At 64.4% G+C, this 24,728-nt stretch overlaps 3 protein-coding genes across 4 annotated transcripts; all 3 read left to right on the top strand.

Moving 5' to 3' along the window:
- The first annotated feature begins 190 nt into the window (after positions 1-190).
- On the top strand, positions 191-5,099 carry CANT1 (calcium activated nucleotidase 1). Its single transcript, XM_042779861.1, is given in 5 exon segments — positions 191-509; positions 511-1,163; positions 1,390-1,593; positions 1,966-2,186; positions 2,189-5,099. Coding segments are annotated over 5 exon segments (1,458 nt in total). The 5' UTR covers positions 191-279; the 3' UTR covers positions 2,339-5,099.
- A 508-nt stretch (positions 5,100-5,607) lies between these two features.
- TIMP2 (TIMP metallopeptidase inhibitor 2) lies at positions 5,608-13,818 on the top strand. The gene is made up of 5 exons (XM_033076945.1): positions 5,608-5,946; positions 11,373-11,473; positions 11,556-11,664; positions 11,993-12,117; positions 12,342-13,818. Exons 1-5 carry the CDS (start codon positions 5,820-5,822, stop codon positions 12,540-12,542), a joined length of 663 nt encoding a protein of 220 aa, XP_032932836.1. The 5' UTR covers positions 5,608-5,819; the 3' UTR covers positions 12,543-13,818.
- A 973-nt stretch (positions 13,819-14,791) lies between these two features.
- On the top strand, positions 14,792-24,485 carry USP36 (ubiquitin specific peptidase 36). Of its 2 annotated transcripts, XM_033077002.1 has the most exons (20): positions 14,792-14,835; positions 15,214-15,502; positions 15,569-15,793; positions 16,257-16,367; positions 16,627-16,729; positions 17,353-17,420; positions 17,806-17,876; positions 18,220-18,302; positions 18,604-18,724; positions 18,996-19,136; positions 19,466-19,566; positions 19,758-19,887; positions 20,104-20,751; positions 21,323-21,426; positions 22,006-22,500; positions 22,745-22,887; positions 23,218-23,379; positions 23,590-23,705; positions 23,784-23,916; positions 24,002-24,485. In XM_033077002.1, the coding sequence occupies exons 1-20, from the start codon at positions 14,833-14,835 to the stop codon at positions 24,004-24,006; spliced, it is 3,252 nt and encodes a 1,083-aa protein (XP_032932893.1). In that variant the 5' UTR covers positions 14,792-14,832; the 3' UTR covers positions 24,007-24,485. The 2 variants fall into 2 exon arrangements, with proteins under 2 accessions (XP_032932893.1, XP_032932894.1); XM_033077003.1 differs by lacking the exons at positions 14,792-14,835; positions 15,214-15,502; positions 15,569-15,793; positions 16,257-16,367; positions 16,627-16,729 and adding an exon at positions 16,740-16,826.
- The last annotated feature ends 243 nt before the right edge of the window (positions 24,486-24,728 follow it).

Raw genomic sequence — 24,728 nt, forward strand, 5'->3', positions numbered from 1 at the left:
TGGGCGGGTCAGGGTGTGTGTCCCTGCTCAGGTGTTGGCATCCTGCTTGGGCGGAGCTGCCACGTGTCCCGCAGTGTCCCTGAGTGCCTGGGGACAGTCCCGGGGCTCATCAGTGGGGTTGGTTCTCAGGGCCATGGGAGCTGGGCCGGGCTGCCCAGCCGCTCTGGGGGCAGCAAGGGTCATCCTTGCCACCCGAGGGAATCCACTCCTCCCAGGAGTGTGTGGGGACGTGCCCCAGCTCAGCGGGTGCCTCAGCTCGCTGCCTGAGCCGCAGTGACCATGGGACAGGTAGAGGTGCCGGGCAGGTCGTGCAGTTCTGCCAACACGCTGGGGCTCCTGGTCAGGGGGCGCAGAGGGAGCCAGGTGAGAGGGGCTGAGGGTGGTTCAGGCAGGATGGCTCTTACCTGCATGAGGTGGGAGCACCTTCTGCTGCAGGAGAGGGGATGGGGCCCCTCGTTCTGCAGCCCCCCGAGCTCAGTCATCACCAAACCCAGCTCTCTGACCTTCTCCCTCTTTCCACCAGGTCCTCCTCGCCCCCTCTCTGATGCCAGTCCCGCCCTGCCATGAGTCTATGAGCCCGCTCCGGATCAGCGTGGGTGGTCTGCCCGTGCTCGCGTCCATGACCAAGGGTGCTGACCCCCGCTTCCGACTGCGCTGGAAGGCCATCGTGCTGTCCTCAGCCTGCCTGGGCTTCGTGCTGCTGCTCTTCTGCCTGCACCGTTCGTCCCCAGCACGGCACGGCCCCCCCAGCCCTCGTGCCTGGCAGCTGGGCCTGCAGGCGGGGGAGCGCTACAATGACACCTACCCGCTGTCCCCAGCGCAGAGGAACCCCGAGGGCGTGCGCTACCGCATCGCCGTCATTGCGGACCTGGACACGCAGTCCCGGGGCTCCCAGGAGCACACCTGGTTCAGTTACCTGAAGAAGGGCTACCTGGTGCTGTCAGACAGTGGGGACAGAGTGACGGTGGAGTGGGACAAGGATGAGAGCATGCTGCAGTCCCACCTGGCTGAGAAGGGCCGGGGCATGGAGCTCTCCGAGCTGGTGGTGTTCAACGGGAAGCTGTACGCGGTGGACGACCGGACAGGTGTGGTCTACCAGATCGAGGGCAACAAGGTGGTGCCCTGGGTGATCCTCCCAGATGGGGACGGCACTGTGGGGAAAGGTGAGCTCCCCTCCTTGGCTCTTTTCAGCTTGCTGGGGTGGAGTGCACCTTTCCTGTGAGCTCTGAGCCTGGCCAAGACAGGGCAGTTCCTGCCCAGAGACCAGCTGGCTGCGTGGGGGACGCTGTGCCCAGCAGCAGGCTCAGGGCTGTAGGGTTTGGGGTGTGTGGGACAGTCTGGTGGCCAGGTGCTGACTGAGCCCCCCTTGTGCCATTCTTTCCACCACAGGCTTCAAGGCGGAGTGGCTGGCAGTGAAGGATGAGCACCTGTACGTGGGGGGACTGGGCAAGGAGTGGACCACCACGACAGGGGAGGTTGTGAACGAGAACCCCCAGTGGGTGAAGGTCGTTGGCTACAAGGGTGACGTGAGCCACGAGAACTGGGTGACAAACTACAATGCACTGAGGGCTGCAGCAGGGATCCGGCCCCCAGGTAGGGAGCAGGGCAACCTCCTGCCACCCCGTATCCCACACTCGTGGTGGCTTCAGAGCCGTACAGCCACCTTCCTCAGGGATGCTGGCACTGGGTGAGGTTTAAAGCCTGCTGGAGGGCAGAGATCTCCCGTTGTCCTGGTCATTTTCCTCTGCTGCCTGTGCCAGGAGCAGCTGAAGGGTGGCTCAGCTGGCACTGAGCCCCAGGCAGAGTGGGGTGTGCTGGGTGCCCCGCCTGGCTCTGGGATGAACTGGGGCAGAAAAGGTCACAGGGCATGCCTGTGGGGTGTTTGGGAGGGAAGGGGAAGGGTCCCACCCCAGCGTGGCTGGTGGCCCTGTGGCCTGTGCGGTCACGCTCCACTTCCTGCCGCAGGGTACCTGATCCACGAGTCGGCCTCCTGGAGCGACACGCTGCAGCGCTGGTTCTTCCTGCCGCGCCGCGCCAGCCACGAGCGCTACAGCGAGAGGGCGGACGAGCAGCGCGGCACCAACCTGCTGCTGAGCTCCACCCAGGACTTCGGGGATGTCACAGTGGGGCGTGTGGGCGAGGTGGTTCCCACCCACGGCTTCTCCTCCTTCAAGTTCATCCCAGATACACGGACGACCAGATCATCGTGGCGCTCAAATCAGAAGAGGACAATGGGAAGATCTCCAGCTACATCATGGCCTTCACACTGGACGGGCGCTTCCTCCTGCCCGAGACCAGGATTGGGAGTGTGAAGTACGAGGGCATTGAGTTTATTTAACAGACACCTGGAGCGAGTGGAGGGTGTGGGCAGCCTGGGGACGTGGGCAGGTCCTGCTCCCAGCCCGGGCTCCGTGAGGGATGCCAGGCAGCGCTCCCAGCTCTGTCCTCTGTCCTGGGCTCTCCTGTAAAGTGTTGACTGAGCTGCAGCAGGTGTGGTGCAAGTGTTTCGGCAGTGGCACCTGGTGGCAAGGGACTGCCACCACAGGGTGCTCCCGGCCCCGGGACAGTGTCTGGGTCCTGCAGTGCTGGTGCCCAGGCAGGCCCCACTGCAGCCCTTAGTGGCCAGCCCTGAATTGTGACAGCCCCCTCTAAAGTGGGTCGGTGGCTCTGGTGACATCCACGCTCTGGGTTTGCAGCTGAGCCCCAGCTCTGCAGCTCTGCCTTGTGTGGCCTGGGGCTCCCCAGGTGGAGGGGGGCGTGCAGCCTTGGGGAGCGGGTCAGACTTGGGGGATTTCATCAGGCTTTCTCTGCAGAAGCTGTTTTTCCTTCCCTTTTCCCATAAGCTGGGTGAGTTGATGGCTGGCTCTGTTCCAGAGCAAAGTTTCACATGAAGCACAGTGGCTGTGCCTACGGGAAGGGGGAACATCCCAAGTGTGGGTGATGGGGCTGCCAGCTGTGGCCAGATGTAAAGTGGGCCCATCCCAGTGCCATTCCCACACCACACCCTCCAAGATGTGTGTGTGCTGGCCTTGTGTCTTCTCCAAGTCCTGGCTGCACATGGTTCCAGCCCCAGCCCTGTCGGCTCTGGGAAGCCCTGGACAGGAACTGGTGGGAGCTGGCGGCAGTGCAGCCGTGCTGTCCAAGGGCTGCTGTGCTCGGTGCAGGAGCAGGGCCAGGAGCTCCAGTTCTGCTTCCCAGAGCCGGCAGCAGCTGAGAAGCGTTCACAGCAGCCCAGGGCTTTGGCCAGGGAGCCCTCCCCACGCTTGCCAGGATGTTGTGAAATTGCGGCCGCAGCCCATGGCCCCCAGGAAGAACTTGTGTGGTTTCAGGAGCCACAAGTGTCAGAGGGGCCTCTGCTGGCCTCAGGGCCCTCCTGACCCCTCTGACCAAGGGGGCTGCTGGCTCAGGCCTGCCCTGCCTCAGGTCAAGGGCAGCATCTCCTCACACCTGGACCAGGGTTTGGCTCTGTGGTGTCCCCGATTTGGTCCCCTTTAACACTGCCCCTAGGGCAGGTCTGCCAGCAAGCAGAGCTTCAGAGAGCTGGGCCTGGCCACTGTGGTTTGGGAGGCCCTTGTGCCCCCTGTGTCCCTCTGCCATGCCCTGGCACTGCTCTGTGCCATGGCTGCGGGGTGCAGCCGTGCTGGGGGAGGGAGAGGGGCAGCTGTGCAGCAGCCAGGCTGTGGTTGGGTGGAAGGCTCTGCAGAGTGGATGGGGCCCTCCCAAGAACGCAGCCAGCTGCTCCCCCCATCCCTGTTTACAGTGTCAGCACCTCGGTGAGCCATGCAGAGCGAGGACGAGGCCAGACATGTGTTTTCATTTAGCCCAGACAATGACTCGGCCAGTGCTGGGCTAGTCTGGAGACACAGACCTGTCCCCAGTGCTGTGACAGACCTGGCTTTGGCCCCTGCACGTGGCCTCGGGATCGTGCAGCACCTGGCCCAGGGCACCCAGGCTGCATTTGCAGCCCACACCGGGTGCCAGCTGGCCACAGTCCATGAGGGCCACTCAGCCACCCCTTGCACGTGGGTTGGCAATCTCTGCTGGCCTCACTCACCCTCCCAGCCCAGCACCAGCAGCTCCACAGCACCTGTCGTGGCCCCAGGACTGTACCAGCGGCTGTCCCTGATACCTGGTCCCTTCTTGTCCCTTGTGCTGAAGCATCCCTGAGCCCCTGCCCTCAGCACTGCTGTGCCCTCAGAGCAGCAGCACCAATGCCTCAGCTGGACCAGCAGGGATGCTGCTGCTGCTGCTGGAGCTCTGCAGACCACGAGCCCCACCGTGGAGCTGGCAGCCTGGGCCCCATCTCCAGGTGCCACCCAGCATCCCAGTGCTGCTGGTGCTGTCACCTCCCATGTGTTTCCTGCAGCTCAGTCAGGGTTTGGGCTGGGTCCAGCTGCCAGTTCTGTTTCTTCTCATCCTGGAGGCTGAGCATCTGTATTACATTCCTCTACTGCAAGTATCCGTGGCAGTGCTGTGGCAAGAGGCTGGTTCAGGAGCAGGTTTTGTGGCCATGGTGGTGGCAGTCCTGCCAACACACACCCGTGACACCTAGCCCAGCTGTGCTGTGTCCCTGCCTGCTCCGCTGGGACAAAGGCACTGGGGAGGAGATGGAGCACTCAGCAGCCAGCCAGGCACAGAGCACAGGTACAGTGACAGCAGCAGCATCCTGACACCCCCATGGTGACACAGTGTGTGGGTTTGGACTGGGATGGAGTCTGGTTTATTTCCATATTAGATGGTGTAGGGCAGTGTTCTGGATTGGTGCTGGGAGCAGTGTTGGTAACAGGCATGTTTTCATTTGCACAGTTTGAGGCCTATTCTGCTCTTCATCCCACCAGTGAGGGGCTGGGAGGGGACAGCAGCTGACCCAAGGGATATTCCACACCGTAGGGAGTCATACTCAGTGTGTGGAGCTGGGGGAAGAAGGAGGAAGAGGGGACATTTGGAGTGATGGCGTTGTGTTCCCGAGTCACTGCCATGCGCTGGATGCCCTGGGGATGGCTGAGCACCTGCCTGCCGTGGGGAGGGCTGAAAGAATTCTCTGCTTTGCTTCGCTTATGTGTGGCTTTTGCTTCACCTGTAAAACTGCCTTTATCTCAGCCAGCAGTTTTCTCACTTTCCCCTTCCCAGTTCTCTCACCACACCGCTGGCAAGAATGAACCAGAAGCAGTGGGGGGCTGAGCTGCCCACCAGGGTAAAACCCCATCCTGCAAACAGGACAGAGACTAGGTGGGGCTTTGGAGCTGTGCTCCAGGGCAGGAGCTGCTGCCTCGGGGGCAGGCCCGAGGCCTCGGGCAGGTCGCTGTGGCACGGGACCCGCAGGGGGAGCAGGAAGCAGGCGGGGGAACTCGGGAGCGGGACAAGCTGGCTCGGAGGGGCTGAAGGTGGGGAGGAATTCAGGGGCACGGCCAGAAGTGCTGCCCGTCCGGCCATCCGCCGCTGTGCTCGGCGTGGGCGGGGGAGCTCGGAGCGGGGCTTTGGGCAGCGATGGGGCCGGGGGGCGGCGGCGGGGCGGGGGCGGCCGGTGCCCGCGGCGGGGGCCGTGCCGGGGCGGGGGCAGCGGTCGCGGCGGAGCCGCATCCCGCGGAGGGCGGGCGCAGCCGGGCTGGCCCCGCGCCACGCGGAGGAGGAGCAGCAGATCCCCGGAGCACGTTAAAGAGCGAGGCCGAGCGCGGCGGGGAGGAAGCGAACGGCTCCGTGAAGGCAGCGGAGCGGCGGCCGCAGAGCGCCCGCCCCGGCCGGACCCAAGTTCCCGGCGGCGCTCGGCCGGGCCCGGCGGTGCGTGCGGGATCGGGGCCGGGTGGCCGCAGCCCCGCACCATGCCCGCCGCGCTGCCCAGCCTGCTGGCCTGGCTGGCGGTGCTGCTGCTCGGCAGGGCCCGTCCGGCCGACGCCTGCAGCTGCTCGCCCATCCACCCGCAACAGGCCTTCTGCAACGCCGACGTAGGTGAGCGCCGCGGGCAACCCCGCCCCGAGCCCCCCGAGCCCCCGCCCGGCCCCGCCCGCGCCAACTTCCCGGCGGGGGAAGCACCGCAAAGTTGTCGCGGGGCGGGCGGGGAGCGGGCAGAGCCCCCCGGCACCTGCCCGGCCCGGCCGGGGGTGTGTCGGCTCTCGGCGGCTGCGGATGCGCGGCCGGGCGCGGTCCGTCCGTCCGGGCTGTGCCCGTCCCACCCCGCGCCTCCTCCCGCCGTCCCGGGGGGGCTCCCGCGCCCAACGCGGCTCCCGGGGGCTGCGAGGGGCGAGCGGAGCGCGGCTACGTCGGGGCCGGGGGCTCCCTGGCCGCCCCCCGGTGGATGACACGGGTGGGCCCGGTCTCCCCCGGCTCCGATGACACCGCGGAGGGACGTGGCAGCGCGGGGCTGGGGCCCGGGAGCGCCCGGGACCCTCCAAGTGCGGCCGCGGCACCGGCCCGGAGCCCGGAGAAGCCCCCGTCCCCGGCAGCCGCCGCCACGGCTCGGTCACCCCTGTCTGCGCCTTATTTCCAGGCATTTCCTTTCCCCCATCCCATTTTGTTCGGCTTGGATGCTGCTGAAAGGGAGGGCTTGGCAGCGCCGGGATCTGGATTCCTCTTTCTATGAATAATGCCCTTATTAAATTTTAACATATGAACCGAACAGGCCGGCCCCAGTTCCCGGCGCTTTCCTTCGCGGGCCCGTTCCCAGCCTCAGCTGGAGAGGTAACATTCCCAAACACTGAGGCAGCCCGAACCTCTGGATGGCCCTGCCCTGTCCCCTGCTCCAGATCCAGGGTGTTCCTCACAGGCGTCCCTTCCAGAGCGATTTCCTCCGTGAGGGCAACTCCCGCAGCACTTGGCTGCTCCTCGAGCGCCCAGCCTCACCACGAGGCGTGCTGGGGACGGGGAGGTTTTCAGACAAAATGGAGCACTGGGTTTTTGGAGCTGCTGCCGGAGCTGGTGTCGGTGGCTCACAGGATGCCCCGTGCCTGCTCGGGCAGTGCGGCTGTGGCTTCCCATCACGCTGCTGTCAGGATCAGCTTTCGGGGCACTCGTGACTCACGGCCCATGGTGGGGTGCCGGCTCAGCCCTGACTCAGCTGCTGAGTCACTGTCTGTCTCGGCGGCCCTGGCTGTCTGCACCGTCCCCTGGGAGGCCACTGCCTGCCTGAGCTTTGCTCTCCATCTGCCCCGCTGCCCTCAGCAGGTGCCCGTCCTGCCGAGCCAGCATCCTCCAGACACGCTGCCAGCAGCGCTGGCACCTCCTGGCGCCCAGCCCGAGCCTCTTGTGGCTCATCTGGATCAAAGGTGCTTCGTGTGGGCCTAAGTGAAAACAGTGCTGGGCTTGGGGACAGAGCAGGCACAACCTGGGATGATCCAGTGTTCTCTGGCCTTTTGCTGCTTCTTGTCTTTCCCCAGCTGCTCTCTGGAGTTGGGATGTTCCCCCTGGCTGCTCTCTGGAGTTGGGATGTTCCCCAGCCAGTTCATCCCAGCAGGTGTGTGGAGCCCAGGGTGACCCTGGGGCCGCCGGTGCTGCTGGACCTTTCCCAGCTGCTGTGGCTGGAGTGACCTGTGTCCAGGCTGGACCTTTGACAGAAATGTGGTGGGGTGGGATGGCTGATGTCCTGCAGGGCTGGATGGATGCACCCAAGGTGAACGGGCCCCAAGGCTCGTGCTCAACCCTCCATGTGGGGTCCAGGCCCTGGGATCTCTCCATCGCGGGGGCAGCGCTGCCACATCCCCATGGCCCCTCTGGCCTTGCTCCTGCCCCTGCACTTGCTCTGCCCTGCAGGGACTGGAGCAGCCGCAGCCCAGGGCTGCACTTCCAGGTGGTGCACGGGAGGCAGATGCAACTCTGCATTGGGCGGGGGGTGCCTGAGGGGCTGGGGTTCACAGAGGGGCTGGGATTGTGTCACTGGGGCTGGTGACTTAGAACTGCCAGACTGTGCTTGCATATCCTGGCTCAGGAGATGAGCAGGAGTTTTGTGGGGTCTCTGCCCAAGCCGTGGGCCTGGTGGCCGCTCTGCTGGGCTGCTCTGCTGCAGGAGATGCTCAGCTGCCCAGCGGTGCCACAGTCAGACAAGGGGCCACAGCTGGAAACCCGGCTTCTGCTCCATCTCCTCTGGAGCAGCGTGGGGATGTGGGGTGCGGGGGGATGATGCTGAGCCCTTCTAGACAGAGCCGTGGCTTTGCCCCTGCGAGGCAGCAGGCAGTGGATGGGGCAGGGCAGCAGGGGCTCGGTGCTGCCCGGGGCGGCGGCAGCCGGGATGCAGCCCCTGACAGCATCGCACCAATCCCAGCGGTGCCAGTGCGCGGATCCCGGGACGGGCACGGGGAGCGTGGGGGCTGCCAGCAGCCAGCAGGGACCGGGCAGAGGACGGGATTTGCGGGGAGTGGTGGGAGCTGTCCCTGCGGGAGTGCAGCTGCCTGCAAACCCCGCCGAGCCTGCCCGGTGCCGCCCTGCCCGGTGCCGCCCTGCCCGGTGCCGCTGCCCGGTGCCGCTGCCCGGTGCCGCTGCCCGGTGCCGCTGCCCGGTGCCGCCCTGCCCGGCGCGGCAGCCGAGCCCTCCCGTGCGGCTGGCGCAGAGGGGCCGTGGGCTGACGCGGGGGCTGCCGCTGATTGGGCTCCATCCCGCTCCCGTCAGCGGCCGGAATGACGCACACGGCCACGGCAGCGCTCAGCCCGTGGCTCCCGCGCAGCCCCGGCGGGCGAGCGGGACCCGCTGCCCCTCACGGGCCCTGCTGGGACCGCGGAGTCTCCGCTGCCGGGCTGCCCTGCTCAGCCCTGTGTGCCTCCAGCCTCAGCATCCTCAAACCGCTGTGCCAGGGTGGGGTGATGCCACCGGCCCGTGGGCAGGCGCTGGGATGCCACCGAGCACCTGGGAGGCGGCTGCTGCCTTTGCCCTGACAGGGCAGGATTCCTGCAGGAATCGCTCCCAGCGTGGTTAGCTATCTCCCCAGCTCTGTCGGCCTCAGGCAGGGCTGGAGTGACCGCAGGGCTGCCCTCTCCAAGGGGTCAGGTGCCTGGGCTGGCAGTGCCAGGCAGGCAGCGGGCAGTGCTGGCCCTGGCAGCCAGCCCCTCTGCTGCCAGCAGCCCTGGAGAAGGGAGCTTTGTTCCCTGGGCATCCAGGCCAGCAGTGGCCCCTGCTGTCCACGGGCAGGGTGGCTTGGTGGGGTTTGAGGTGGGGTAACAGAGGAAGGGGCAGCCATTCCGCAAGTCTTGGGCCAGCAGGGCGGTCCCGTGGCCAAGGGTCCTCTCTGCCCTTCTTCCCATGGGGCACAGGTGAGCACAGGGGTGCCCTGAGGTGGGATGGCCCCACATGGGGCCAGGGAGGACAAACCCCAACAATGGCAAGCTCAGAGAGATAACCCGGTGGTTTTGTGGCACTGGGTGACTCTGTGTGTCCCCAGCTTTGCTTTGGAAGCTGCACTGTGGCCCTGTGCAGTGGGACTGATGCTGGTGGCAGAGGGCAGCAAGGGGACCTGCTTACCTTGCAGGGTCTCTCTGTCCCTGGAGGGCCCAGAGTCCTCTCTATGGGGAGGCCACAGTGGCAGCCCTGGGGATGTCACCAGTGAGGGTCCCACCCTGCCAGGGAACCCTCTGGTTCTTCTTGCTTGGCCTGCCTGGGGAAGGAGCATTTCCAGCATGGTCCGACTTGGTCAGCCAGTGCCAGCTGTGTGCTGTGCCTGCCCCATGTGCCCCAGGAGCCAGAGAGCCTTGGCTCATCCTCACAGAGGGTCTGGGCTCCCTGGCTGCTGGTTGCCCAGGTCAGCAGCAGGAGTGCTGGGTGACAAGGCCAATGGGGGCACTGGCATTTGGGCAGGTGTGACTGGTGGTTCTTGGGCACCCAGGGGTTGCTCCATCCCTCGCCCAGCCTCCCTGTCCCAGACTCTCCTCAGGGCTCCCTCCGCTGCCCTGGTTCCTGGCGGGCGTGGAGCAGCTTGGCTGCGCTGCGGGGTCTTGGCGGGGAAAGCACAGCGCAGTCGTCCCCTCCACAAAGCCGCACTGTTCAGAACAAATCCACCCAGAATCGGGCTGCATTTTTGTCAAGTGATTCATCAGCACGTGAATGGAAAGGGCTGGAGCCCACTGAACCAGTAACCATTCCCCACACGGGAGCCACAGGGGCAGCACTGGTTGCACTGGAGTTGCACTGGTGGCACGCAGGGCTTGGCACACGGGGACGTGGTGGCTGCAGGATGAGGGGTGGCTGGTGTCTGTGGTGAGCCCAGCACACTGCTGACAGAGGAGTGGGCGCTGTCCCCAGGCAGGGCTGAGGTGCTGCCTGGACAGCCCAGCCCTTCCCAAGAGATGGGAGCAGCTGGGAAAGCGCCCAGTGCAGCCATGGCTTCTCCCAGCCCCACACTGAACGAGTGCTGCCGGGGACTGGGGATGGCCATGCTGGGACTCTTCTTCCCTGGTCCCTGCTGATGGTGCCACTTTCACCTTTGCAGAGTAAACTCTGTTGGCGCTTGCTGGTGCCCACGTGGGGCCGTGCCCCCCTGACCTTCAGCGTAAATAGCCTGTCTGCATGCCCCCACACCCCGTGGTATTTATAGAGTGCGGTCAGATTCCCTCTCCTGGCCGTGCCAGGTGGGAGAAACTCCTCTGTGCCAGGCAGTGGGTGACCTCTGCGTGTCCCTGGCTGGTCCCAGCCCAGCACCTTTCAGTGGGGACACGAACCAGGATGAACTCTGTGGGAGTGCCCAGCTCCCTGTTCCCTGCCTCACAGTGCTTGGGGGAGCCCTGCGGGGTGGGGAGCTGCCTGTCGTGTTAGATGGGGTACCCTTGGCAGAGCAGGGAGCGCTGCCAGCCACTGCCCTGCAGCCAGGCCCCCTCCATACTCTGAGTGCTGAGCAGGAGCTCTGGCTTTGGGACTGCAGCTGTCCCCTTCACCATCAGCGTCCCTGGTGCTGCCTGGTGGAGGGAGCTGGGCACAACTGAGGGTGGCAGGTCGCAGTGCAGGGCCCCAGGCAGCCTCAGCATGAGCCAGCCCGATGTCCCCGGCGGTGAGCAAGGCTGAGCTGGCTGCTCTGCCCGCTGGCGCCCTGCAGGTCACTGCCACGTGCCGGGCACTCACATGCCGGACACTCACATGCCGGACCGCACCTCCTGGCCGTGGCAGCAGCGTGACCACAGGGACCCCGCCACAGCAGAGCTGTCCCCTGGCTCACAGTGCCACAGCCTCAGCAGCCCTGGGGCCGGGTGATCCTCTTGTGAACTTTCCTTATCGCTCGCCTTGAGGGTGCAATGCTGCTGGTCACTGTCCTGCACGTGCCAGAGCCCCATCCCTTTGGGGACAGCGGGTGACAGTGAGGCAGGCAGGCTGGCAGGGGGGTTTGCTGTGGGCTGCAGTCCCCTGTGAGATGCAGGGGCTGACTGGGATCGATCACCCCCACTTACCTCCCCTCTCCCTTCCAGTGATCCGAGCCAAGGCCGTCTCTGCTAAAGAGGTGGATTCAGGGAACGATATATACGGGAATCCCATCAAACGCATCCAGTATGAAATCAAGCAGATCAAGGTAACGGGGCACATCAGATCAGGAGGCTGGGCGGATGGGGTGGCCCCTTCACCTGCCACTCACTCCTGCCTCTGCTCCCCAGATGTTCAAGGGCCCCGACCAGGACATAGAGTTCATCTACACGGCTCCATCCACTGCCGTGTGTGGCCGGCTGCTGGACACCGGCGGGAAGAAGGAGTATCTGATTGCAGGTGAGCACTGCGGGGAGGGCTCGCGGGGGTGTCGGGACCGTGCTGGCCCTGATGGCCCGTGTGTCCCACGATGCCTGGTGTGTGCCTGCTCACTGGGCACATTCTGCCCTTGCCCCTCCTGCTCCTGCCTCAGCCCCCAGAGAAGCCCCTGGCTGTGTCCTGGCGGTGCTCGGCAGCCCCGAGCCGTGGTGAGGGCGGCTGGGGGACGAGCCTCTGCTCCCCAGAGGTTACCAGGGACACCGTGAGGGGCCCCAGGCACCACAAGCCAATGCCACATCTCGAGGCCCTGGGGGGACTCCCTTGAGCAGTCTGTCTGGCCTCTCCTCAGGCAAGTCAGAGGGCAATGGCAAGATGCACATCACGCTCTGTGACTTGGTGTCCACCTGGGATTCGCTGACCCCGACCCAGAAGAAGAGCCTAAACCAGCGGTACCAGATGGGCTGCGAGTGCAAGGTGAGCAACCAGGCTGCCCCCACATGCCCCATGCCCCACCCTGGGACTGGCAACCAGGGGTTCCCCAGTTCCCTGCACTGGGGGTACACCCTCACTGTGCCCCACAGGGCAGGGTCAGCCTGGCATTGCTGTCCAGAGCTGGGAGGGGGGATGAAGCACAGCGTGCATCCCCCTGGCCCAGTGCCCCCTCGGGTTGGTGGGTGACAAGTCTCTGTTATGCACAGATCTCGCGCTGCCTCTCCATCCCCTGCTTCGTCTCCTCCTCGGATGAGTGTCTCTGGACAGACTGGGCGATGGAGAAGAACAACGTGGATGGGCGGCAGGCGAAGCACTACGCCTGCATCAAGAGGAGCGACGGCTCATGCGCCTGGTACCGCGGCATGGCCCCCCCCAAGCAAGAGTTTCTCGACATCGAGGACCCCTAAGCCAAACGAGCGCATTCCAGTAGCAGTAGAAAAAACCTGCGAGATGTTAGACTGGTCCACGCTGATATCAAATCCTGGAGACAGCATGAAAATCCACTCGGCCGCAGGGGGCCCAGGTGGCTGCCACACGTGTGTGGGGGACAGGGACAGGGACCCGCTCTCTTGCAGGCTCCTGCAGCCACACTGGGCATCCTTCGCCCGTGGCAGGGCTGAGCAGGGTGTGGGGACCTCCCTGCCAGGGTCACAATCCCCCAGCCGTGCTCGGCTCTGGCAGCTGTGAAGGAATGAAGCCCTTGTGAGTGGTGGGAGCTGCCCTGGCTGCGTAGCAGGTCTACCAGTGCCGCGCTGCGGGAGCCTCCCCGCAGCTCCAGACACACAGCCCTCCCCACCACAGTACCTGCCAACCCTGCTGCACCCCCCAGCACCCACCTCTGCCTTCGGGGTGCCAGAAGGGTACCCCTCTGGGCAGGGGCTCTGGGGGGCTTTACCCCAGCAAGGGGCTCCAGGCCTTTCACAGGGCCAGACGATTCCTGTGCAGGTGCCTTGTCCCAGAAGGCTGGAGGGGCATGTTGGCACATCTGGGGTGACCCCTGACATGCACCCGTGCACTGTTGCCCCTCTCTCCAGGGTATCTCCGTCCCCCTGCAACCTCCTACAGATCCTTCTGCAGATGCCACCATTGGACAGCCTTGGCCTGGAACCCTTGGCAGGGCACCAGGGGCCAGAGCTCTGGCTGCATCGGCGCAGGGTCCATCATCGCCGCGTGCAGATCTGGGCCACGCCACGGCCCTCAGCACCACTGCAGCCAGGCAAGCCCCCTTCTCTGCAGAGCCGGGAGCGGGGCCTGGCACTGGCAGCAGGGCAGCTGCAGGAAAACCTGTCCCCTCCGCTGCCCCCCTCACACCCCTTGGCCCGAGTTCTCTGAGCCATCCCCATGCCCCAGCGATGCTGGCGTGTGCCGCGGAGCTGTCACGGCACTGGCACCTGCACCCACGGCTTTGGGAGCGTGCCGGGAATGCTCCCTGCAACCCTGTGCCAGTGGGGTTTTCATGCTGTGCGTCCCTGTAAGGTTTGAGATGTCGTACTGGACCAGTCTGGGCAATTTCAACATATTAAAGAAAAAAAATTAAAAAGAAAGAAAAAGAAAAAAAACCCCCAACCTTTACTCAGTCCTGACCGCGCATCCCGGGCGCTCTGTATGGCTGTACCCGTTGTGCTCCTGTCGCTGCTGCTCCTCTGTCTTTGACTTCAATATCGCCACTTGTTTTGCCGCCGGCTCTGTCGTCCCTGTGCCGTGATTTCCGTCTCCTCGTCCGGCGCTGGAGCCGCCCCGGTGCCCGCGGAGGGTCCGTGCCGGGAGCTCCGGGGCAGGGGGGAACAGGGGCGGGGAGCGGCCGGGATCCCCCCCGGGCCCCTCCGGAACCACCCGGACCGCCCGGCCCTCCTCATGTGCGAGGGGAGCGATCGCCGAGGGAAAGGAACGAGACGGGGAGGGGCAGAGCTGCTGAGAGCCCACCTCGGATGGATGGCACCGGCAGCGCCGGGGGCGGGATCGGCGGGAGCGGGACGGGGCCGTGACTCAGGGCGGGCCGGGATCCGCATCGGGGCCGGCCCCGCGTGGAAACGACCCCTCGTGGGGCCGTCCGTGCCTTTGCCTGGGCAGCCGGGGCTCGCAGCTCCGAGCCCGGGGCGGAGCGTGCCCGGCTCCGGGCCGTGCCCGGCTCCTCCGAGCCTGGGGCGGAGCGTGCCCGGCTCCGGGCCGTGCCCAGCCTGGGGCGGAGCGTGCCCGGCTCCGGGCCGTGCCCGGCTCCTCCGAGCCCGGGGCGGAGCGTGCCCAGCTCCGGGCCGTGCCCGGCTCCTCCGAGCCCGGGGCGGAGCGTGCCCGGCTCCGGGCCGTGCCCGGCTCCTCCGAGCCCGGGGCGGAGCGTGCCCGGCTCCGGGCCGTGCCCAGCTCCGAGCCCGGGGCGGAGCGTGCCCGGCTCCAGGCCGTGCTCGGCTCCTCCGAGCCCGGGGCGGAGCGTGCCCGGCTCCGGGCCGTGCCCAGCTCCGAGCCCGGGGCGGAGCGTGCCCGGCTCCGGGCCGTGCCCAGCCTGGGGCGGAGCGTGCCCGGCTCCAGGCCGAGCCCAGCCTGGGGCGGAGCGTGCCCGGCTCCAGGCCGAGCCCAGCCAGCCGCCGCGGCCGCGCAGAGCCGGGGCGGGGCGGAGCCGCCCCTCAGGCCCGGCACGGAAGGAGTTTGTGCCGGCGGCGGGCGAGTGGCGGTGTGGCGACACGTGCGTGCGGTGGGACCCGGATGGTGAGCGCTGCCGGCAGCGGGCGGGACGGGCCTGGGGACACCGGGACCTGCGGCCGGGTCCCGCCGCGCTGCTCTGCCCTGCCGGCGGGGCCGCCCGCGGGGAGCGGAGCGCCGGGACAGGCCGGGCCGCGTGTGGCGGCGGCTGGGCATGGGCCGCGGGTGGCGGCGGGGGCCAAGGGACCCGCTGAGGGGGCCAAGGGATCCGCTGAGGGGGCCAAGGGACCCGCTGAGGGGGCCAAGGGATCCGCTGAGGGGGACAAGGGACCCGCTGAGGGCGCCGTGGCGGCGGCCGGTTGCTCGGACAGCCGGAGCGCGGCGGGAGCGGCCGTGCCCGGCCGGTGCCCCCCGCTCAGCCGCCCCTCTCCTCCCGGTCCGCAGCCGCGACCACCGGGCCCGCCGAGCCGGCCGCCCACGGCGATGATCGCGGAGAAGCTGCGGGAGGCGCTGGAGCCGGGGCGGCGGGAGGCGGCGGCGGAGCTGGGCCGGCCCGTGGCCGCCGCCGCCCGCTCCGTGCTGCTGCAGCGCATCGAGTTCGCGCCCGCCCGCCGCGGCCTGGCCGGGCAGCTGGAGCTCCTGCGGGGCAAGTACGAGCACATCGGGGCCGAGACTCCTCGCCACCCGCTCGGCACCACCGGCAGCCTTCCGGAGCGGCCGCAGAACCCCCCGGGTAAGTGGAGCGGGTGAAGGGTTCCCCCCAGTGCTGCTGGCCCCGCTGACTCGCTGCTCCCCGCAGGACACAGCCATGCCCTGCCCCGGCCCGCGGGTGACGGCATCCCCGCCCCGCAGAAGGTGCTCTTCCCAGCCCAGAGCCTCTCCATGAAGTGGGAGCGGGTCCACCGTGTGGGTGCCGGGCTCAGTAACCTGGGGAACACCTGCTTCCTCAACTCGGCGCTGCAGTGCCTGACCTACACCCCGCCGCTCACCAACTACCTGCTGTCCCGGGAGCACGGGCGGACCTGTGAGTGGGGACCCCGGGTCGGGGGGCCGGGAGGGAGGAGCAGCATCTCCTGTCCTGCTCCCAGTACTGCGCTCTGCTGAGGGAGTGCAGAGATCACTATGCACCTTCCCTTCCCTGCTCCTTTCTGCCTGTGTCTCTGTCAAGAGCCTGTTCCTGAGTCCTGCTTGCTTTTCCTGGCCATAGCAATGTTACCAAGCTTGGCATCTTTATCTCTGGGAGACTTTGTTTCAAGATGGGCCCAACGGGGCCTGCTGGCTTCCTGGGGACTCAGCTGGAGGGTCCTCAGTAGCCCCTGACTCTGGGGACACAAAAGAGCAGCATGGCAGGCGCTGCTCTGAGCTGTCACCACAGGGACAGCTCAAAGGGAAAACTGAGTGTGGCTGGGCTCTATTGGACCAGAGATCCCCTGTCCTGCTCCATCTCTCCTGGGTTTGTCCCCAACATCATGTCTCTCCTGCTCCAGGTGCCCACGGAAGCTTCTGCATGATGTGCACTATGCAGAACCACACGATCCAGGCTTTTGCCAACAGCGGCAATGCAATAAAGCCACTCTCCATCATCCGAGACCTCAAGAGTAAGGAGGGCTGCCACCCCATGACTAATGTGGGAGCAGGACTGTTGGGATTGGGGCATGTTTTGGCAAAGCTCCACTGAGATGACTAACGGAGCCTCTGTGGAGTGCCTGGAGACTTCTTGGGCTGCCAGGGGCTTCCTCTGTGACATGAGTCTGATGTCTGGTTTGGGTTGAGGGGACTCAAACCCCAGGGAAGGCAGGGAGGGATGGTATCTGTGGCATCTGTTGCACCTTGTGCTAAGTCCTCGCTCTCTTTCAGAGATTTCCCATAACTTGCGCTTCGGCAGGCAGGAGGACGCACACGAGTTCCTGCGTTACACCATCGATGCCATGCAGAAGGCCTGCCTGAACGGCTACACCAAGTATGTGGGGCCTGATGGCCCATCACTGCTCTTTGCTGCTCCCTTGCTGGTCCCCTGCACTCACGGGAGTGGACTGTGGAGTGAACATGTGCCCCAGGTCAGCCTTATCGTGGGGAGGTTCTGACTCCAGGGGCCTCGGGTGTGGGATCCAGCTCTGCCCCTCGGGGACAGGGCTCTGGGCTGTTGTTCACCTTCTGCTGACTCCTCCACCTCAGCATAGCTGCAGTCCTGTCCCCAAATCCTGAGCCTGCTATAGGTTGGGATCACATTCCAGTTGCTGAGGGACACAGGCCTGCTTGCTAGCTCAGCCCCAGCCCTGTGGCTGTCGAAGGGCAGCTTCCCCCAGACCCTTTGTCGTGGCAAGCGCTGCCTCTGCTCTCAGCACCCAGCTCCGAGCTCCAACCAGGAGTTTCTGCTTCTTCTAGAGGAAGGTGTGTGTTGGAGCTTGATGTCACCCCTCAGCTGTGACACAGGGAGAGCAGTCTGGCAGGGGCTGTGCCTTCCCTCTGCCCCTGGGGCTCCACAGCCCAGCCACTGGCCAGAGGATGGAGGGGGGCTGTCCTGAGGGGTCTGACAGGGCTGGCTGTTGCAGTGTGAGATCTGGTGATGCTGTCTCTGTGTAGGTTGGATCGCCAGACCCAGGCCACAACTTTGGTTCACCAGATCTTCGGTGGTTACCTGCGGTCCCGTGGTGAGTACCGTGGCAGTCTGGGCCTGGGCCTGGACAGTAAAACCCTTTGGGAGAATGGCTGAGCATGTTTAACTGATCAGAGCTGCAGTCAGTCAGTCCTGCAGTACTTGTGGGCCATGACCCTGTTGTGACAATGGGAAAAGCCACTGGCTGTGGGGCCCAAGCTGTGGGTTTGCCATCAGCAAAAGGACCCAGCAGGCAGCACCTGCCTCCCCAGCACACAGTGAGTGTGCCAGCCCTCCTCCCTGCAAGGGTTCCAGTCCTGGTACTGGCATCCCAGAGCCCAGACCTGCACTGGGGGGACACTGCAGCTGTCTGTGCTGTGCTGGGGTGTGACAGGTGCTGCTGCTGTGCCAGGCTGTGCTCATGGCTCTTCCTTTTGCAGTGAAATGTTTGGAGTGCAAGACTGTCTCAGATACCTATGACCCTTACTTGGACGTGACACTGGAGGTGGAGGTACTGCTGCAGGGATGGGGATGGAGGTCTCTGCTCTTGAGGGGGATGTTCCTGCTCTGAGATTCCTTAACCTGCAGACACGGTGCTGGCAGGAGCTCCTGCTGTTGCACCTCCTTCCTTGTCTCAGAGCAGTGCCTGTTGCCCAAATATGAGCCCTGACTTCTCCATGCAGGCTTGGCAGTGTTGTGGGGCAGAGCAGCCACCACCCCGTGCCAGGGGTAGGCTCAGGGCTTTGGGGCAGCCTGCAGCCCTGTGCTGTGTGCTCTCTCCTGGGGCCTCTGCAGGGAGTGGGGCTGTGGTGTGGACAGGCCCCCATGCCCTGACCTCCACCCTGTCCTTGCAGCGAGCCGCAAACATCGTGCGGGCCCTGGAGCTGTTTGTGAAGCCAGAGCAGCTGGGTGGGGACAACGCTTACAGGTGTAGCATGTGAGTGTGGGGTGCTGGAGGGGCTGCTGGGACGGCTGCCACAACGTGGGAGGGCTTCTGTACCTGCTCTGTAGCTAAGCCATGAGGTACAGGGCCATGGAAGCCTGTGAAGAAGCCTGCTGCTCCTCAGCTCCCTTTCTTCAGAGGAGGAGCTGGGCCAGCAGGCATGGCCATGGGCAGGTGTCTGGAGCAGTGCCTGGTGTCAGCAGCACCATTCCCACCGGGTTTGCCATTGCTGCATGGCCAGGGTGGGCAGCTGGATGTTGGAACAGCTGGAATAGCTTGAGCTTTTCCTGGGCAGGTGCAGGAAGAAAGTGCCAGCCAGCAAACGTTTCACCATCCACCGAGCCTCCAACGTTCTCACGATTTCACTGAAACGCTTTGGCAGTTGCAGCTCTTCGGGTGGAAGGAAAATCACCAAGGTGAGTGCTCAGTGTTCCACAGCCAGGGCTGTGTCCTGGCCCAAGGTCCTGCCCCCTGAGCCGGGCAGGAGGTGGTCCTGGTGCAGTCCTGCAGCCATTCCCCACTGCTCCCAGTGGGGAAGCTGGGCTCATCCTGGCATCTTCCTCACCACAGTCTCTGCCTGGGGAGAGCATGTCCCCTCTCTCAAGAGATGGGACTCACAGCATAGCAGAGCTGCTCTTGCTTTGACAAGAAAGCCATGCCAGCTCCTGATACATTTTCTTTGCACAGGACGTGGGATACCCTGAGTTCTTGGACATCCGCCCGTACATGTCCGAGCCCAAGGGCGATCCCATCACCTATGGGCTCTATGCAGTGCTGGTGCACTCTGGGTACAGCTGCAATGCAGGGCACTACTTCTGCTACGTGAAGGTGAGCCCAGGATGCTCCTTGGGACTCTGTCGGGGCTGGGGCCTGGTGGGTGCTTGTGGGTCCCTTTAGAGTGCAGAAAGGAGGGGGCTTGGCAGGGTGGGTGGTGTGGAGCACTAGACATGGGGCACAGACTGTGCTCTGCTGCAGTGAAGGGCTGCCCTGACAGAGCTCCCTGGCCTGCCCCTGGGCCATCAGTGGGTTTTGGGGAGAGCAGATCTGATGATGGGTGCTGTTCCTGCTGCTCTGCAGGCCAGGAGGGTCCCTGGCCACAGCCTGGCTCTGTTCTCCTTGGACACAGCCTGACCACATCCCATGTTCTTCCTCCACAGGCCAGCAATGGGCAGTGGTATCGAATGAATGACCATGAGGTCCACCCCAGCAACATCAAGGTTGTTCTGAACCAGCAGGCCTACGTGCTGTTCTACCTGAGGTAAGAGGCACCCTGGGGCTCCTGGCCCCTCTCCTGCCAAGCAGCCCCAGTGCCCCTGTGCGTGTGCTGGCTCAGGCTGGGGGGTGGCAGGGGGTGCTCCAGCCCCTTGTCGTGGTTTGCTGTAGCACCTCACCTCCTTATGTGTGTCTGCTGCTCACCCATGTTCCCATGGCTGTGCTCTGCCTTTCCAGGCTGTGCAGCCCCAGGAAGAGCTCAGCAGGGCCCATGGCCTCAGCTGCCCTCAGCTGCACTGGCAGTGACTCCAAGCTAATGAAGAAAACTGAGATGAACGGGGCCCTGTCTGTGCCACCAATGGGCCTGGTGAGTGCTGAGGGTTGGTGCTCCCAGGAGCTGCTGCTCCACGGGCACTGGGGCCTGCAGCCATGCTGGGAGGTGGATGAGTGGGAGGGTGTTGTGCAGGAGAGATCCTGGTCCTGCTGGACCCTGGGGTCCTGGCTGCTCATGGGGAGGGCAGTATTACTGTGTCTGTGGCTCCTTGACTCTCCTCACGGAACCTCTCTCTTTCTCCTTGTCTAGAAGCAAGACAAGCTGCTGGGGAAGGGGCTGCCAGGCCCAGGTGATGTTGGAGTCCCAGTCTCCCGCAGCTTTTTTGGGATGGGATCTAAGCTGACAAACGGAATTGCTCTGTCAAAGCTACCCTCCCAGACCCCATCATCCAAACTGCCCCACAAGGCCACACCACTGGACTGTGACACAGTCCAGAGGCCCAAGAAGCCACAAACACCAGGCATGCCCAGAGCAGGCTTCCATGCCACCAGCACCATGAATGGGGCCAAAGCAGGGCTGCCCCCACAGGGCTCAGCCAGTGAGAAGCCACCTACCTCATCCAAGCTGCTCAAGTGCAGTCAGGAGCCCAGTGGGGCAATGGCCAGGACCCTGCAGAAGGATTCCTGGGGCAGCACAGTAGGGCAGCTTGCCAACGAGACCCACAAGGCCAGGAGCAATTCCAGCAGCTTCTGCACCTCTCAGGGAAGGGACTCTGGCACCCACCTCCCTGCTGGCCCTGGAACCAAGCTGGCTGTGCCTAAAGACTCTGACCTGACTGTTCCCAAAAGCTCTGGGATGGCCACAGTGAAACCCTCCCTGCCAGGCAGTGCCAGGCTGGAGTGGGGCAGCACCACGGCACCACTGCTGGCTAAGAAACCAATGTTCTCGGCCAGAAAGGTGAGTCTGAGCTTCCAGAGACTCCAGCTGACACCTTGTGCCTTCTTAACAGGTTGTGTAGGGCTACTGCCAGGCTCCTGCTGGCCGGGGGTGGGTGGGGAGAGCCCCCCAGCTCCTAACCCAGGGCTGTGATGGCTGCTCTCCCCCTTTCTGGGTTGGGCTGTGGGACCAGGCCCTGCTGTTGTGATCCCCCTGAGTGGTGCAGGGGATGGCTCCTGTCCCCTTGCCTGGGACAGAGGGGTGACTGCACCAGTCCCTGCAGTGCCCTTGGCACCTTCTGGGGGTTACCTGTCCCCTGGGGCAGTGGTAGGGGGTGATGGCACAGCAGGAGGGTGTGAGGGTGCCTCCTTTACAGGCAGTGAGTGAGCTCAGGGGGGTGCACCATGGTTCAGGTTTTAAATTTCTTTTTTCCTGTGTTATTCTAAATGAACACACTCTGATTCCCCTACCCCCCACTTCTCTGTCCCTGCCTGTCTCTTCTCCTCCCCTTTCTCTGGGCTCCCGTTTTTCTCTTGGCTCATGGAAACCTCAGTGTTAGATCACACATTTTTATTTATGTCAATAACTGCAGGGCAAACCCTCTCAGAAGGTGAACGTGAGTGACCACCAAGCACAGTCCCAGCCCTCAGCCACCACCCATCCAGACTCCACTCCTGGGCCTCTGGGCAAGTCCAGGTAAGCAGTGCCAGTGCTCCCACATGGCAGGAAGGCCAGGGACAGCCTTGGGTGCTCCATGGGGTATCTGTGTGGCCTTGCAGGCAGCTTTTCTGTTCCCTAGGGCTGGCAGGGCTTGCTCCAGATCTGAGAAGAGCTGATTTCAGCACAGAGTTGCAGGCCCTGACCCTGTACTAATGTCCCATGGGATCAGGAGGCACCAGCCTGGTCTGGATCTTGCTCTTGGTCTCCCTTGTGGCCTTCACCAGTAGTATGTGCTGCAGCAGCACCCACTCTTTTGTGGTCTGCTGTGGGACCTGTGAGTGCTTGCAGAGCAGCATCTGATTGCAGTTTAGTGGACAAGATGGCAGCAGTTGGGTGTTGTGCTTCTGCACCTCAGGGGAGGGAGGAAGAGAGGGGTTTCCAGGCTTTGGGATCAGCCTCTCTTCTGTTCTTCAGCTTTTCCTCATCTGCTCTTGTGCTTCCCAGTCCTGGAAAGTCTGCCTTCAGCTTTGTGCTCAATTTGCCCACTCAGCTCCCAGCTTCCCTGCTGACCCTTGGTTCCACTGAACACAGCTCACACCACCTTCTTTCTGGCAGCAGGGACACGGGATCTGGCCAGCTGGAGCCAGAGGGCTCCTGCAGAAAGAGGCGTCGGAAGAGGAAGCATCGTAGCACAGACAGGAGCCCTTGTGCTGTGGCTGATGAAGTCTCCAGTCCTCCCAAGAAGGAGAGAATTGTTTCTCCAGAAGGCTTGGAGGACAAAGACTCCAGGCCCCTCAGGAAGGAGAACATTGGCTCTCAGAAGGACTTCATTGATAAAGACTCCAGGCCCTCCAAGAAGAAAATTGTCTCTTCAGGGGACTTCATGTCTGTCATGGGAAAGGAGGTGGCAGATCAGGGTCCCAGCCATGGTCTGGTCTGTCAGGACATGAAGAGTGAGCCCAAGCAACATGTGCCAGAGCCCAGTATTGAACTGGGCATGGAGCCAACTTTCCTTCTCAAGAGGAAGAGGAAGAAAAAGAAGAATAGGAACAAAGACAGGCCTTTGAACAAGACAGAAGAGTGCAGCTCTGGGATGCTGTCTTCAGGCAGGTGAGGGATGAGGGGCATGTGAGAGCCTGAGGTCAGGCTCCCTGGGCTGTGGTTGGGGGCTTCTCACCTTCCTGCGGGTGGGAGGCACTCAGCATGCGTCCAGCTGAAGCACCCACCTGCAGTGGGTGGGTTCACCTGTCCCTGGGTGCAGTGCAGGCGTGTCTGTGCCCTGCTGCTCTCTGGGAAGCTCAGACTGTCCCACTCTGGCCTGGCTGGAGTGAGCTGACCCTGCTGCCTTCCCCAGCTCCAGGACAACTGATCCAGAGCCCTGTGAGACACATCAGAGCGTGGAGGCTGGAGAGCACAGGCACCGCAAACGCAAGTGGATGGAAAGCCTCAGCAGCCTGGCTGCCAACACTGTCCCTGCCACCAGCACCAGCCCCCCAGGTGGGACCTCGTGCCCTGTCTGCTACCTGGCAGGGCCAGGCTAGTGGCTTGTGTGCCCAGGAGCCCCCTTGGAGCCCTGCTGTGCCATCCCCAGTGCTTGCTGGTCTCACAGCCTGTCCCAGGCCTGCTTGCTGCTCCTGGAGGAGGAGATGGAGACAGGCCCCTTGATTGACCCCCAGGACAGGCACTTGTGTGCCCAGACACTCTCGACCATCAGGACCTCGTCTGTCCAAATGGTGTTTCCTGGGATGAGATCTGCTTTGCAGAGGGAGGGACGTGGTAGCTCCCTTTGCTCCCCCTGGCTCATCCTCACCCTGCCTGTCTCTGCAGTGGCAGCACATCCCAGTGACCAGCCTGGGGATGAGAGGCACTCCCTGGCTGCCCCGAGCCCTGTGGCCAGCAGCTGGGCTGGCACAGCCCCTGAGCGCCAGGAGACCAGCGTGGTGGACAAGCTGCTCCAGAATTCCTTGGACAGGGCTTACGGCAAACGAGGTAATCCTGGCTCACCTGGGAGGGCAAACAGCTGTGCAGCCCCCCTGCCCCAACCCCTGGATGGGGGTGGAGCCCCCCCAGCTCTGCCGGGGCCTGAGCTCCCCCCACCCCAGTGCAGTGCTGGGCCTGTTGGGGGTGGCACAGGGTGGGGAGCTGGAGCAAGGGGCTCCAGCCTTGGGTCCTGCTGCTGCTGACTTCCCTGCTCTGCAGTCCTGACCTGGCAAGGTGAGATTTCGGCCGTGAGCCAGGATGCCATTCGGGACACAGCACTGGCCCAAAGCAAGACCGTCATTGATGAGTGGGACCAGGAGTTTGACAAAGGAAAGGTGGGTCATGGCTGGGCCAGGTGGGAGGGGACTGGGGCCTCTGCACACTGACCTGAGCACTCTCCTGCCTCTGCACAGGTAAAGAAAATTAAGAAGATGAAGCAGGAGCGGAGGAGAGATTCAAATCCGTTCCAGAAATTGCAGAACAAGCGCAACTTCTGGTTAATGTCACATCCTGCCAAGATGGCCAGCCTGGGCCACCGGCTCTCAGGTGAGTGAGCCAGAGGGCACAGCGAGTCTGGGGGGCGGACAAGGTGGCAGCCTGGTGGGGGCTGACACTGCTCTTTGCCTTACAGGTTGAGATCTGCATCCCCGACTGCTCAGGGAGCAGTCCCAGGTCAAGGACCGAGGGCAGCACTGTCCTGGGAGCTGTCGGTGGACCACGCTCCGAGGGGAGGGAATACAGCCACAGCCCTGGGCTTGTGCCTTTTCCATCGGGGAGCTGCTTTTCCATCTGCAGAGGAGCCTGCCCACTCTGCCTTGCCTCCAGCCTGCCTCGGCCACGCTCCTCGTCGGCTTCTCCGTGCCTCTTGCCCTCCTTCCCCCAGCGCGCACCTGCGGGGGCTCCTGGCAAGTGCCTCAAGCCCGTCCCTGTCGCTCCGTGCTGCTGTGCCTCCCATTCCCGGTGTTACCGACCCTCACCTTCCCCTCCTCCATGACCCCCCATCCCCTGCAGGAGCTGCACTGAAAGCCTCCTCTGCCCCCCACCGCCGGTCTGGCCCCGCGCTGGCGCGGGGGGGCACCGGGGGCTCCGTGCGGGGCCGGAGCGCTGCCGCCGGGGCTGCGGGCATTGAAGGATGGAATGGAATGGAATAAATCCCGGTCTGTGTCACCCGGCCGTGATGGGCTGCGATCGCCAGGGGCGAGCAGGGGGGGGGTCGGGCACCGGGAATTGGGGGGTGGCACCGGGGCCGGGGAGGGGGCACCGGGACAGGGCGGGGGGGCACCGGGACGGGCGGGGGGCACCGGGACCGGGGTGGCACCGGGGCCGGGGAGGGGGCACCGGGGCCGGAGAGGGGGCAC

The sequence above is a fragment of the Catharus ustulatus genome, chromosome 20, assembly GCF_009819885.2.
Source record: "Catharus ustulatus isolate bCatUst1 chromosome 20, bCatUst1.pri.v2, whole genome shotgun sequence".
NCBI lineage: Eukaryota > Metazoa > Chordata > Aves > Passeriformes > Turdidae > Catharus > Catharus ustulatus.

Excerpts from the sequence above, each read along its gene's own strand:
- USP36 (XM_033077002.1), top strand. Across the intron at positions 18,725-18,995 it reads GTGGAAGGAAAATCACCAAG|GACGTGGGATACCCTGAGTT; the intron begins GTGAGTGCTCAG and ends TTCTTTGCACAG. Across the intron at positions 21,427-22,005 it reads GGGCCTCTGGGCAAGTCCAG|CAGGGACACGGGATCTGGCC; the intron begins GTAAGCAGTGCC and ends TCTTTCTGGCAG.
- TIMP2 (XM_033076945.1), top strand. The coding sequence starts at position 5,820 with ATGCCCGCCGCGCTGCCCAGCCTGCTGGCCTGGCTGGCGGTGCTGCTG. Across the intron at positions 11,474-11,555 it reads ATGAAATCAAGCAGATCAAG|ATGTTCAAGGGCCCCGACCA; the intron begins GTAACGGGGCAC and ends TCTGCTCCCCAG. Across the intron at positions 11,665-11,992 it reads GAAGGAGTATCTGATTGCAG|GCAAGTCAGAGGGCAATGGC; the intron begins GTGAGCACTGCG and ends GCCTCTCCTCAG.